This window comes from Erpetoichthys calabaricus, chromosome 4 (assembly GCF_900747795.2).
Source record: "Erpetoichthys calabaricus chromosome 4, fErpCal1.3, whole genome shotgun sequence".
Classification (NCBI taxonomy): domain Eukaryota; kingdom Metazoa; phylum Chordata; class Cladistia; order Polypteriformes; family Polypteridae; genus Erpetoichthys; species Erpetoichthys calabaricus.
The window spans coordinates 206275227-206290990 of NC_041397.2; the positions used below are offsets into that span (position 1 = coordinate 206275227).

At 39.1% G+C, this 15764-nt stretch overlaps 1 protein-coding gene across 5 annotated transcripts in view; it reads right to left on the bottom strand.

Annotated features, from left to right (window-relative positions):
• tiprl (TIP41, TOR signaling pathway regulator-like (S. cerevisiae)) overlaps window positions 1-15764 on the bottom strand; it is a 48101-nt gene that overhangs the window by 19029 nt on the left and 13308 nt on the right. For all 5 annotated transcript variants that reach the window (XM_051926847.1, XM_051926848.1, XM_051926850.1 and 2 more), the window contains exons 4-5: window positions 14195-14294; window positions 8848-8979 (exon numbers count right to left, since the gene is read on the bottom strand). In XM_051926847.1, the coding sequence (XP_051782807.1) occupies window positions 8848-8979; window positions 14195-14294 (232 nt within the window). The remainder of the gene's footprint in view (window positions 1-8847; window positions 8980-14194; window positions 14295-15764) is intronic.

Below are 15764 nucleotides of genomic sequence, written 5' to 3' on the forward strand. Positions count from 1 at the left end.
TTTCGGTTACGACGCACGACTGCGTGCAACATCGCAAACTGTTTTACACGCTACATACAGCAATTCGCATCCGCGACAAACATGCGTCTTCTTAGATGGTCCTGCAGGAACACGGAAAACGTTTCCCCGCCCACCAACACTCTTTATTCCCCGGCCCGCGTCCACCGCATCCGCGATAAACATGCGTCTTCTTAGATGGTCCTGCAGGAACACGGAAAACGTTTCCCCACCCACCAACACTCCTTATTCCCCGGCCCACGTCCACCCTCGCTCTCTAGGCATTCCCACTGCCTGCTCATGTGCCCGGACGCAACAACTCACTGACCACCCCGTAAGTCGCTTTCGTCTGTGCTAGGAGTCCTCTGCACCTCTGAGCCACGTTGACTTTTCATTATTCTTTTTGGTTATGACGCACGCACCACCATCGCAAACTGTTTTACACGCCATGGTCTTAGAGTAGGTGGGCGGGTCTCCGTGAGTTGCTGTTGCGAGCGGGCACATGACCAGGCGGTGTGTATGCTTTGAGAACGAGGGTGGACATGGCAGGACCATGCAAAAAGAGGCATGTTTGTCACGGATGTGAATTGCTGAATGCAGCGTCTAAAACAGTTTGCGAGGGGTATCCCATGGGATCCTTAAAACAATCCTTTAAAACTGAGGTTAAAACACAATGAAGGAAGCAGTCTTTAAAAACCAATAAGCCCTGTGCCTCTGTTTCATTAGCGTCTCACCTGCTTCACCGATGCAGGCCCTGCAACAGTCGAGACGCTCTCTCAGCAGCTGACCTTCTCTGTTCCTGACTCCACTATAGGCTGCAACAAAATTATGAAAGAACGGGCGCATTTGTTTCACACAAGCTGTGTGTGTGGGTGGTTTGGTGTTAGTTAGTTAATTAGTTACTCGAAGGATTTCAAGATTTAATATGCACAAGCACTAACACTGCAAAAGCAGCCCAAACCAGAAAAGACGGCTGGCAAAAAGTGGCCGACAAATTAAACGCGTGTGCATTGTACTTACTGAAAGCAGCGTTACGGATTTTGCAAATGTTCATTTTTTTCCCTCTGCTTAAAAAACATTTAAAAAGCGGTGTGATTATGCGGCGTATACTACGCCGCGGGTTGGTATGCAGCATGTAAAACAGTTTGTTTGTCGCGGATAATTTGCCTTTTACTATTACACGAAGACAATTTCCTGTTAATACTTCGTTACATTGATATAGCGGTGTTCTCAGTATTCAAAGCGCTATCCACACAGGGAGGAACCGGGAAGCGAAACCACAATCTTCCACAGTCTCCTTACTGCAAAGCAGCAGCACTACTACAGCGCCACAAGGCAGTTAAAGAATACACCGGGCTTGATTTTGTTTTCACTTCTGTTTACAGAGATCGGGTCGTAGATAGCATTGTTGCAATGTTACTTTTCTTGGTGGCTTATTACATTACGGATGTTTCACATGTTCATTTTTTCCCCTGTGCTTAAAAGACATTAAAAAAGTGTTTCTCAACTGTGACTCCGGAACAACTCAGTACGCAAGCTATATTAAGCGTCAACAACAAAGACTCGCTACACCTCAGTCTACAAGTACTGACACTTATCCCTACCAACGAAGTAACTTTCACCAGCATGGCCTTCTTCGTCACAGACGATCCCGCTTTCAGTCATGGACAATTATATGTTGCTCTCTCCAGAGGTCTATCTTTTCATTCACTCACAGTGGTATCCACAAACCCACCCCATTTGGACAACTGTGTCGTTCAGGAAGTGTTCACCCATCAATACATAATTATGCGGCGTATGCTACGCCGCGGGTTGGCTAGTTATTTAATACTGTTTTACATTTAGAGTAAACATCACAAAAAATATATACTGATGGAAAGAAGAAACATTTTCTGTAATCAGAAAATTATCTTTTTATCATGAGTGCTTTGTCAATTTGTTTCAGCCCTCCAGCCAGCAATACTGATTTCGAAGTGAGGCACTGCAAACACAATAAGCTTGTTAGGTATACTTTTTCCCAGTGAGATCAAGTGGGAAGAATGCTCGATCAGGTCTTAATTTAAAACAAGACAAAGGTCATCCTTAGGTCATTTTCTTTTAATTCCATAAGTCATCAAATATCACCAAGAAGCAAGTAAACAGCCATTGGAATGCTGCAGGAAGGCATATCATGTGCCAGAGTTAATAGGCACTATGGATTAAGTCTGTCCTCTGTGTCTCAATTGCAAAAGTTTCAATAGACCAGCAGTGACGCAACACAGAGCAGAACTAACAAAACACAGAGTTCACTTCACATCTGCCACTCAAACTGCAGAAGAAACTTTCTGTAGACTAAATGCTTGGAGCATGTAACAGGGCAATAAGGACAGGATTCATGCTGCCAGCTATACAACTAAGTGACTGTTCAGAAAACCTCTTTTTACTAGATATGTGGATACTAGGACAATCTCGGGCCAGTTGCTGTGGTCACAAATATTCTTAAGAATGCTGATATGCAGTTGCGGCCTTGCTCTACTTACTCTCCTGATCGGCGAAGCACAAAATAGGCAAACTTTGTTTTGTATATACTTTTGCGAAACTGATGCTAAACTCTTCACATACAGTTTTGCAAAACTTGAATTTTTTTTTTTGATTGTGTTTTAAAGGACATGTTTGGCATTTTGCAAATCAAAGTTTTGCTTACAATCTTGGTATGTATCAATTTACCACATGAAATTTTGTTTTAAAGCAAGGCTGCATGACATTGGGAAAAATTGCAATGAACGAGAAACTTGATGATAATGTGATAACAATAAATAATGCAATAAATCAGAGATTAAGGTTGTGCACTGTGCAGTATCACCAATTGTATAAGCTGCCAATACAGTCAATAAATTGAGATATTTAGCTTGTGGGGAACAGCCCGGACACAGACAGGTAGACATGATGGTCTCACCACACACACGTTTATTATACAATATTTACAAGTTCAATGTGCACAAACCCAGTGCCGCAGCACCAATCACCCCTTAAGTCCTGGCCACACAACACAATGCCTTCTCAGTCTCTGGTCCGCCTCCACTCCTCTTCCACCCGACTCTTGCCCTTGAATGGAGGGAGGCGGCCCCTTTTATACACCCCCGGATGGACTTCAGGTGCTTCCCGAGGAGCCTCCGTTGACACACCCCTGTGTGGCGGAAGCTTTGGCTGTGTACCTGGAAGTCCTCCGGGTATCCCCAATCCTCTTCCCCCCCAGCACTTCCAGGTGTGGCGGAAGTGCTGAGGTCCAGGGCTCCCAAGGCATTGGGGCGCCCCCTGGCGGTGGCCACGGGCCCCTAGAGGGTTGAGCTTCCCAGCTCTGTACCCGTGGCCCCCAAAGCAACCAGGGCGGTCGCCTCCTCATGTTCTGGAGGAGGTACAAGCCCTCCTCCGGTCCTCCTGGGCGTCCCAGCTGGGCATGAACCCCAGCCGGGTGCCACAAGCTATATGTTTTTAAAAAGCAAAAATTACAGTCAATATTGCAAATAAGTACAGTGAACCCTTGTTTATCACGGTTAATCCGTTCCAGACTCTACCGCGATAAAAGAATTTTCGCGAAGTAGGATTCTTTATTTATAAATCGAATATTTTCGCAGTTAGAGTATAGAAAACCTGTTTACGACCTTCTAAATACGTTTTTTAACATTATTAGAGCCCTCTAGACATGAAATAACACCCTTTAGTCACCATTACACTCGTATTACCCAATATATTAGACAAAATATGAGAAAATAAGACATATTAGACGTTACAAATATATTATTATTATTGTACTGTACATTTAATTACACACACACAGTTCTTATACACAACCACTAACCTATGAAGGCACGAGCTCAGTAGGAGAGTCTTCAGGTTGTAAGCTGGAGCGCTGATCGCACCCTCACAGGACACAGATGCCCCTGGGAAAACCCCCGAAACAGCTGACAGTCTACCTTCACATTGCTCCTTACCCTTCTTACTTGCGCTATAACGCGCGATAAAACTCTCACGCGGTACTCCGCTTACTTAAAAGTATTGTGCAGCGCCTCTCAGCTTTGATATTGGTTGTTTCATTTCTCTCTCTCTCTCTCAGACATTCTCTGCTCCTGGCGGAACTGTCATCTCTGACTTGTCATGGAACACGTTTAAACTTTTGAAAAGAGACAAATGTTTGTTTGCAGTGCTTTGAATAAAGTTCTTTCTTTTCTACAACCTCCTGTGTCTCTGTGAAAATCCGTGACCCAAGTGTGACAAGGTGGTGCAGTATCTTCAGCAGGTGCGTCGTTGTCTTCTTCCGCTGAAGGAGTACTAGGAGTAGGCAGTGGGTGTCTGGGTGTGCGGCTGAAGAACATCTTGATAGGCAGTTGCTGGCGCTGTCTTTTCATATGCGTGAGGAGGCTTTTGTAGGGTATTGCCATCTTTGATCATATCCAAGAGTTTCACCTTCTCCTGGATGGTAAGCATCTTCCTCCCGTGCTTAGTTTCATTGTCAGAAGGCTTAGAAAAAGCAGCACGTTTAGGAGCCATCATGGGGCTTAGATAAAAGTTCTCAGAAAGCGCACGCGTAGTGACGTAAGCGTGTATGAGAAAAAATCGCGATAGAGTGAAGCCGTGAAAGTCGAAGTGTGATATAGCGAGGGATCACTGTACACATGTTTTGTGCAAAAAGCAATAAGTGCTGCAAAAAATGTATAAAAATAATGCTGTAAATTATTCTGTGCCTATAACACTACATTTTAAATAAATAAAACTATAAAAATCAGATTGGAGCAAAACTTAATCTAGGCCTTGGGGTTCCCAGACAGGAACTAAAAGCTTTTCTTCCTGTGTCAATGATTGACTGGTTAGCGCTTTAAGAATTATTTGTAGTAGCAAACCTCCACAGTCTGCTGTAAATTCAATTTTAGGCAGGTCATTAACACTTTTTACCTTAATGTTATGGAGTACCTTTTGGATGCTCTGATAACAAAATCTGGAGTTATGAATTTCTGCCTGCCAATAGCTAGTGACTCTATTAGGATTCCAAGTAGGAACAGGATAATATACAAGGCCTGCAGTTTCAGAAACTAATTGGCTATATACACCAGATGTCTCAAGCAAAAAGCAGCCTCAGAAGATTGTGAGAGACTGCATGTAGTTATTATTTTCCTATTTTTGTTGTTGCTCTGTTATTATTTTTATTATTATTATTATAACTGTTACTATTACTGATTTATTAGGTGTGTGACCCGGCTTCGACCAAAACTTTTTCTAAATCAACGCACCTCATTTATAGTGCCATTGTTTAATCAGATGCATCAAAAGTACTATGTAACAAAGTACTTTTTCTGTATACAATATTTGTATTTTTCTAACCAGGGATTATGATTATTAAAGTTCACTTAAGCTGCTTACTGTTGAACACGCTACATACAGACCTTGGTGGTGCTGGTGTGAAAGAGACGGAAGGAAAAGCCCGTTTTAAAGGACATTACCAATAGTAATATTCTGTAATGTTACAAAGTTGATTTAAGTTTATTTCATTCAAAGGTAAAAACTGCAAAAAAAAAAAAAGACTCTCCATTAGCATCAAATTCTAAAATAAGTACTGCCTCAGCATATAGTAGGTTTGAATAAATGTCTATCAGTAAATAAAACAAAAGTTACCAATTACTTTTGCACCTCTACTAGGTGCACCTCTAAATACAGATGCAACGGAGTACATGAGTTAGTGGAGGTACTGAGCGGTGAAAATGGACAGAGAACATTCCGAAACAGAAGCTGTAGCAGACGATAAAGTTGAACATGATGACATAGAAGAACTTTTGACGAAAAAATATGCCGTGTCTGTAGATACTTTGGTTTTAAAAGGTCGGATGTGGACCATTATTTTCAAATGTGTGAATACTGTTTCTATACTACAGGATAATAATAGCCAAGTTGTACTTGTTTTATTTTTTTTTTTTTCAATACTGTGTAATGTACCTGGTTACTGTGTAATAGTGTGACGAAGACGGTCCCCTACAGACTCCCTCTTCCCATATGGGAGTCTGTTGAACCAACACCGTCGATACTTATGACCGAGATGAGCTGAGAAATCTCACTGAAGCCAGGGGATGGTGGAAAGTGCTCAAGTGCTTTTGTTAAAAACAGTCAAATTAAAACCAAAAGTGTCCGTTGTGCAGTGTTCAGAAAAATACAGTACTCAAATAAATAGCAAATCCATAAAGCCAGTGAAACGTGGGGATGAAATCCATAATAAATAAATCCGTTAAAATGCAGTCTCTCTCCTCGCCCCATCGCAGCACATCACTGGCGTTGCTGGCGGAGTCTTTGCAGCACGAACTGCTTTCTGCCAACCCCTGTCTTGGCTGCCGCCACACTGCACAGCCAGACCGTCTAAGGTTGGCACACTTCCCGTCTTCCTTCTTGCTCACTCAGTCGCTCCTCAGATCCATTGGGAGGTCTTACATTTTGCTCGGCCCTCTCTACACGCTTAGTCAGTGGGGTGAACCAGCCCCTAGATCGCCTCAGCCTGCGCTCCCTCATGGAGCCCCAGCTTGTGCTGCCTTCTCCCTTCCTGGTGTCTGGATCGTCTCCTATGACTGCCTTTTCCCTTCTTTAACCTCCTTGTGTTCTACCTTTTCTTTTTTCCTTCCCCCTATCCTGCCGGTCCATAAATATACGTCTCCGTGGGTGCAGCGACTTATTCACACGCCACAGTAAGCTGATGAAGCAATTGAGAACGATCGGGTACGATTCGCCCCAATCACCTCATCAACTCCCCGTGGTCGTGCAATCACGCCCACGGAGACAGACACGGCGAGCTGGATTTAAATACGGACCATATTTTTTTTTTGAAGCCGCAGACCCACTATACCACAAATAGCATTATAAATGCAAGTTACAGTTTTATTATTTATGTATATAGCTTAGCTTGAAGCAAGGTCCATGTTAATGCAATTTGCCTTAATGACAGTTCAGTTGGTAAAGATGTCATCACCAAGTTGCACTTGTTTTATTTTATTTTGGTGAATACTGTGTAATGTACCTGGGCTTGAAGTTTTGAAGTAATAGTATTATTACTGGAAGTTGCACTATTATTTATTTTATTGTTATTATTTATTAGTTTAAATATTATGCAGTTTAATGATGGTAAAGTTGTTTAAAAAGTCACTTTAACATGTCAGTGGACAGTGATTGTTAACATTAACAGAAAGTCTAGTTAGTTTACAAAAATATTTACCATTTGTTCCTTTTCTAAGACATGTTCAGTGCAATACAACTTTTGACAAGCACCTCTGGATATTTAATAAGTCTAAATGCCTCTTTGGATGGTTGACAATTTGTTGTCAAAATTTTGTTTGCAAAATTTGTTCAATAAAAAAGGTTCTATATTTTGACAGCAACTGTCATGCAATGCGATTCCTCCTCTTCATTAGTGCCTCATTAGTGCCCCCACCTTGAAAACTATTACTTTATGGGGCCATGCAAACCTGTATTAATACTTGTGTGCACATTAAAATGTTTTTCTATACAATTCTCATGACAGTAGAATAAGTTATTCATAACCAGTCTACTGCAGTAATTGCAGTAGAAAATGTGGTTAACTCATGCATGGGAAAAAAAAATACTGTCGAATACCATGAAACCGGTACAATTTTAAAAAATACCATGATATAGAATTTTGGTCATACCGCCCAACACTAACCACATCACCACACTCAAACAAATCAAATAAGGCATTTTTGAGATTTTGGGGTACTTAGTTTTCTTTGGTTTTTTTTATCCCCCTAAATACTGATATGTTAAAATGTTCTTTCATAGTGGATATCTACTGACACAGATGTATCATTCTGCCAAATTTCAACTTTTTAGATAAATGGAAAACACTGGTTTTGTTGATGAGCGAGTCACTCAACTTTGCACTGTACACATAAGATTATTCAGAAAGTTAATATTTCAGTTCAACAAGAATTGCATTTCTTTTTTCCAATCAGTATAATTAAACACTGGCTAGCTAAATACAGTGGAACCTTGGGTCACGAACGTCTAGGAACACGTACAAATCAGGTTACAACCAAAAAGTTCGCCAAACTTTTGCATCTGTTCACGACCACACACTCGGGTGACGAACAAGACAGTTTCCCTTCCGGTTTGTACGTGCCAATGATTTCCACATGTGTTCAGTCTCTCCCTGTACCTGTACAGTACATTGTTCTCGGTCAGACGTGCATCGCGCAGAGGGACTTTACCTCAAAACTGTAATCTCCTCTCCACCCAGTTCCTCCTCACTTCCTTTATGCCAGAACTCGACTCATGCAAGGTTAGTTTTCTTGGTTGTTTATGGTTAGTCGACTCATGCAAGGTTAGTTTTCTTGGTTGTTTATGGTTAGTTTTTGTATAAATTATGGATTTGTTCAAATGTTCATTTTTTTCCCTGTGCTTAAAACTCATTAAAAAAAGTGTTTACAGCGGTCGGTTCATATTAGCGTGAACTCCTACAATGTTACTTTCTTGGTTGTTTATGGTTGGTTTTTAATAAAGTTCGGATTTGTTCAAATGTTCCTTTTTTTTTAATGAGTTTTAAGCACACTGTGCATTCTATGGTATAATTAACTATTTTTGTGCTTAAAAATCTTTAAAAAAATATATTTACATTCAGCTTGTACGGTCCGGAATGGATTAATGGGGGGAATATGCTTCGGGTCACAGCCAAATCGGGTTGCAACCAGAGTTTTGGAACGAATTACGGTGGTGACCCGAGGTTCCACTGTACTGGAATACTGCTCCTTTTTCAGACAATTAGCTAATCACCCTGTTACATTACTATTATGACAGAAGGATACACACTAATTGAGTTACACTTACAATTTTTACGTTAAGCATAGAGACTCCATGGTCATGCAGCTCATCTTCAAACAATAAAACTTCTTCAAAGAAAACAATTTGTTCTCTGGTTTTTAATTTCTCCATATCAATTCTGTCAGATGTAGGCATAACCTTTAAAGAAAGAGAGGTTGGCTTAATCACATTATATGCATCCAGCCATTTACAACAATTGCATACAAGATACACAATCCAAAAAACAATACTGCAACAAACTATAAAATTGTTTTGTAAAGTCTTCTTAATCTAGCTTTTTCTTAAGAAAAATATAGTAGACCGACTATAAAAACGGATCACTCTTATTTTTATTGAGATAGTCCTAATCTTAATTTAAAATCTTTTTATATTTTTTTAAATGAGAGTTTCTTCCCAGTGATCAATATAAAAAATACAAACTGTAGCATGTCAAAATTAACACAAAACTTCCTACAGTTCACACCTTTGCTGCTGCTAGGCATTCTAAGTAGTAAGTTGCACTTTTAAATTCAAGGTGTTGATCCACTAATAGAAGAGTGGTTTGTTGTTTGCAGTTAAGTGGTCAGAAGTCGCCTCACGTGCAGGACAGAGATTACCATGAGAAAAAAATTGGTTTAGTGGCAGCATTTTTACAGATAGTGTACAGTAACTTATTGAAACAGAAGTCAAGTCCTTGGACAAAATTTTCATTTTATCAATCAGTTTATATTCCCATCCTTACTTAATGTCTTGAGCTCTGGATATTGACCAAAAGAATGAGATCATAGGCACAAGTAACAGAAATACATTCCTGTGCAAAAATGATGGGCTCTCTCTCTCCAGAACCGGAGAAGGAATACACCAGAGCTGCTGCTTCTCTGCATCAAGAATTGGCAGTTGTCGGTCTTTGGGAAGTTAACTAGATAGTCATAATCCACTGCAAGAAAACAAAAACCAGAACTAGGATATAAAGCACAGATCATATTCTTTGACTGATTTGGGAATTCCAACGAAAAACTGAATGAGGTTAATTGGGATAGGGGTGGCCTGGTTATTCCATCTCAGCAGGTTGCCATCGTGATCTTCAACCAGGAAAGGCATTTGTAAATTTGTGTTTTTACTTTAACATCACACAGTTTCTTGTACTGGCTGATAAATATAGCAATGAGTCACTTGTAACTGCATTCCTTGATAACAGATTATGTAATGTTTAAAAAAGGAAAATTGTTTATAACAGTGCTGCATTTTGGATGAAAAATTATCATACACATAATAGACCAACTACTTAGTGCCTGTCTGTCAGTAACACCACAGAAACATTTAGAAGGAGATTCTGTTTGTGATATTATCATCTGAGGATAACAACATGCTAACTATCTGACATATCACCAAGGTGCATAGAATATCAGAACTTCCAATTTTCTTAATTGCAAATTATACAAATGATAGTGAACACTTCAGAGTGCACTGCTTCTGGTACTCTAAAGCTGAGAATACACAGTTTACTGTTTAACAGTTGATTTTCTGTGGATGAAACTAACATTTGTGACATAACATCTGCATATTTAGCTGAACAAGAGGTATAGCGACAGTAATTACAAGACCACAAATGTGGCATGCAAATGGTGAATGGAACTATGATGTTTTAGCAATAAAATTTAATGTTGTATTAAGTCTATCTTCCTCCCCCAAGGAACAGCACACCGTTTTAAATTTCTTATGGATTTCCATTTCTTCTCATCATTGTGAAAGTAATGCTGATCAGAGCTATATACTGAATGTTGAGCCACTTAGTGCATCTTAACAGAACACAGTGCCAATACATACATTTTGATTCAATTTTAACTGCCAATCTCTACAGCACCACCATTGCTGGGCACCATAATTCTGCTTCCAACTATGCTTTAAAGAGCTAGAAAGCTATAATATTCTTCAGTGTCTCACATTTCTATTATAGTCATCAGTCAAACAAATGCTCAGTTGAACCATTTCAAACAAAGACACTATCTGCAATGTCGTATTAAAGTCTTTTTCTAAAAAGAAATAAAATTTTGATGAAAAAGTACCTTTCTAATGGCTTTGATTTTAAATGATAGATATTCAGCTGCACTTCAAGAAGATGTCCATGTTTGACTACCAATACATGCAGATTTTGGCACTGGACAGTGGCAGTATGTTACATGTTTGTCAGATGTGTAAGTAAGATTTTCAGTGTACTCAGTACTCCTGATAAATTTGAACTTAGATCACTTATATTCTTTCATTACAGAGGAGCTTTTTGTTTGCTTCATTATGACTCTACCTGCTGCCACTGGATTATTAAAGCATGCGTGTGTGTCTACTGTACATAGCCAGGGAGTGAAGTGGTGCATTTGTTAGTTTCAGTGATGGAGTACCTGCTGTAACTGGTTGCAGCACCTCATAATTTTCAATATACTTCTATAACAGCTCACTCAACACTGCTAGAGGGATCCCTTATAGCCACTCATTTAAGAAACTGCATGAATTTGAAACACATTGCAAGGAGGACCAGGCAGCCTACAAAAAAGGAAAGCACTAGCAAAAATTTGTGTACACTTCAAGCACTGCACGTAGCATGTAATCACATGGCAAGAACTGATGTTATAGGCACCCATACTGCTTATTCAGGCAAGGCTTGTGGTACAACTAGAGCCTATCACAGCAATCATTGGATGGATGCATGGCCGAAAAAAACACCCAGACAGGATGCAAATTAATCACAAGGTAAACACACACACAAAGACACAATAGGGTCAATTCAGCAATGCCTGTTCACCTACATTTAATCTGGATGAAATTCAGTGGGTTCAGTACAAATGCTTTGACACAGAGTGGGATATCCTTCCTGCCTCACAGTGCCAGGTTCTACATGGAGTCTACATATTCTGTGTATTTATGGATAAATTAGCATCAGTGTCAGTGAATTTGCTCACTCAAAACACACAATGTGCCCAGTTCTTTTATTACGACATCTTGTATTAAAATAGCCAATAATTGGTTTGTGGTGCTTTAGTCTACTCTATCTCTCTCTCTCTCTCATTTTCTGGTTTTTTGTTTTTTTTTTTATAATATGTGGGCAAGATACTCCACATAACAGGTGGATTGGCTCTTTCAAAAGTCTAAGACTTGAAATTATGTTTTGTTGCTTCCCTTTTTTAACTTTCTGATAATTTTTTTCTTTTCATTTTTGTTTTTCTAGTTTGACTATGAAGTACTTTGTTGTATAAGATTGACTTGAGTGTATGTAATGTTATTTTCTTCAAATAAAATAAGATAATATAACAAAAAAAGTCTAAGACCTTAACTAAAAACACAAAAAGTTGTAATTGTTTCAGCTCAGATTTTGGAGTACAAAGTACCCTAAGTTCTTGTCTATAAGCCGCGGCTTATCTAAGGAAAAAAGTTGTGAAAATGAAAAAATAGAATATCGGCTTATACAGTAATCCCTCCTCCATCGCGGGGGTTGCTTTCCAGAGCTACCCGCGAAATAAGAAAATCCGCGAAGTAGAAACCATATGTTTATATGGTTATTTTTATATTGTCATGCTTGGGTCACAGATTTGCGCAGAAACACAGGAGGTTGTAGAGAGACAGGAACGTTATTCAAACACTGCAAACAAACATTTGTCTCTTTTTCAAAAGTTTAAACTGTGCTCCATGACAAGACAGAGATGACAGTTCTGTCTCACAATTAAAAGAATGCAAACATATCTTCCTCTTCAAAGCAGTGTGTGTCAGGAGCACAGAATGTCACATAGATAGAGAAAACAATCTGTAGCAAACAAATCAATGGTGCTGTTTGGCTTTTAAATATGCCGAAGCACCGCGGCACAAAGCTGTTGAAGGCGGCAGCTCGCACCCCCTCCGTCAGGAGCAGGAGAGAGAGAGAGAGAGAGAGAGAGAGAGAGAGAGAGAGAGAGAGAGAGAGTTTTTCAGTCAAAAATCAATACGTGCCCTTCGAGCTATTAAGTATGCGAAGCACTGTGCAGCATGTCGTTTCAGGAAGCTGCACAAAAGATAGCAATGTGAAGATAATCTTTCAGCATTTTAAGACGAGCGTCCGTATCGTCTAGGTGTGCGAACAGCCCCCCTGCTCTATCCCCATACGTCAGGATCACAGATGGTCAGCGCAAGAGAGAGAGAAAAGTAAGCAATCTAGCTTCTCAGCCATCTGCCAATAGCGTCCCTTGTATGAAATCAACTGGGCAAACCAACTGAGGAAGCATGTACCAGAAATTAAAAGACCCATTATCCGCAGAAATCAGCGAACCAGCAAAAAATCTGCGATATATATTTAAATATGCTTACATATAAAATCACAATTTAAATGACCGCTACGCGCGCGTGTTGACTCGGCGACACCCAGAGCAGAAAGAACGCGCTCCGGCCGCTCCAACCGCGCCATGCGGGGAGTGAGAGAGACGCCAATATCTCACACTCTCTCCCCCCTTAAAGAAATTAAATGGGTGCGAGTAAGACAACTGACCTCCCTCGCTTCTATTAGTTATAGGTTATAGTACGTTCGGCTTATCCATGAGTCCGGCTTATCTATGATAAGATTTTATTTTAAAAATTCGTATGATTTTTGGTCTCCGGCTTATACATGAGTCCGGCTTATAGACAAGAACCTAGGGTACAATGAAACTCATATGCGGTCTTTTCTCTGTGCACTCACTCAATGTACATCTAGCTCTGTAAGCTAAAATATCGGCATAGAATGTAATGTCCTGGAAGGAATGTTCGGCATTCCGTTGTGAAAGCTCTAACCACAATGGTCAAGGCAAGCAGACAAACAAGGAAGAATCTCTATACCTTGAGAAAATGGGACCAAGAATCTGTGATGAAATAATTATTTCTAGCTTCCATTTGTTATCACAGCAATGCCTCATAAACACAGAAGGCATGTTTTCATAGATTAAAACCTTTGCTACTTCAAAACAGATGTATTTGGGTAAGTTGTATGACTTTTTTTCTTTCTCCTTTGTATCCCAGTACCCTATAAAGTCCCCCATTGTAAACTGCAAGAACAAAGCAGGAATTTTAAAATAAAAAAGGCTCACTTTAGAACACAATTTGAAGATGAAAATAAATACCATAATTGTGAAGAAATAACTTCAGCTTGACAAGTACCAAACTTATCCTTTAAGTGTATTTGCAATCAAGAAAGACAGAAAACAACAAGTATTAATTAATCATATTGCTTGAAAGAATAAATATACAATATTATTTTTTTTTTTTAAAAATGCATAATTAAGTAAATGTTACAGAACTGTTTGTTTTTTCCTGCATGAAAGTCATCCTATGCACAGCTGGGCTACAGAGTTTAAATTATAAAGCAATAAATAAAAAATACCTTCAACTTTAATTCGTCTCCAAGCAAAGTGCCTTTGTAGTCTGTTGTAAACGTCCAGTCATACCGTTTAACCACCTCTTTTGAGTGTTCACAATCTGATCTAAACAGTAAAAAAATAGAAAAAAATACTCAAACAAATCGGTCAAGTAACTGTTAACAAATCATTCAATAATATATCAAAATTTCATATTGTCTATGTAGCAGTGAGTATGGGCATGTCAAGTGTAAACTGTATAGCTTAGCATGTCCTTATAAGGACTGGCATCACACGCATAGTTGCTTTGTGTATTGTTCCAGCAGAATCAGAACATGCTCCAGAATCTGGCAGTACTGAATAAATTAATGACTACTAGTAGGGATGTTTTCCATTTCCAGGAGTCTAGGTCTGAATTCATCCCTATCAATGTCTGTTAGGTATTTGTACACTCTTGCAATGTCTGGATTAATAAAGTATCTATCTATCTATCTATCTATCTATCTATCTATGCAATTGCAAATTAAGCAATAAGTGAATGTGTTTGGTTTTGCTTGAGTGTGACTGGCAAGGTACAGGAATATAGCAAAATATTGTAGAAGAAAGTAGAATCATGGACCAGAAGATGAAAGGTAAGTCAGGAAACATGTTAAATTCATAAAACAGGAAAACAAGCCATTCTATAAATCAAACCTAAACAAAACCCTAGATCTTAGTCAAAACAATGTTGCCAATAATCAAATACCAGTAAAACTAATGTAGAAAACCAGAGTCTCAGTTTGACAGGGATTACCTGTGAACATAGCAACATTTATACTGTAGAACTGCTGATGTTATGTATTGTGACCTCTGACCCGACTACCAAAATGATGGTGTAACAGCATCACAAAAAGGCAGCACTCAAAAAAACCAAAATTGTGTTGGAAAAAGACATGAATAAATTCTAACTACATAAAAACAAAAGTGAAGCAGAATTAAATTCATCATCCTAAAGAACAATAAACAAATCTTTTAGAAATACAGAAAGAAATAAAGAAATTGTAAGCAACACAACACATAGTGACTACCTCTGAACCTAAATATATATTAAGCAGTGTCAGAAATTAGATATGTTAATGGGCTTACTGATCATAAATATAATTAATGAATGAGAAGAAGCCATTACTCAGCTTGAGTTAACTTGTTTACCTATATGGTGCAACTAATGCTAAGCCTATTACAACACAAGTCATTAATACTGGTTTAGTATGTTGTAACAATAGAATGCTGACATCTTCAAAGTCAAGATGCTCAGCAAAGTAAAAATCACTCAACGCTACGAATGTTAATAAAAATTCACAAAAAGGGGTTTTCAGAGCTACACTGAATGCTAGAAGAGATACTTTTTGTGGGAGTGGGTGCAATCAGCAAACAATCCATAACTACTTGCATTCCTATGTGTTCTAGACAGAAACTTTTGACAGCTTCATATACTCAAGTCCACAAAAAGCAAAATTTGAAAGTTCAAATTTCCATCCTCCTCTCACTTGAAACTATGGTCATGTGTGTGAAATATGCTCTCACTTGAAAATTTAGAAAATAATTTTGCACAGTTCA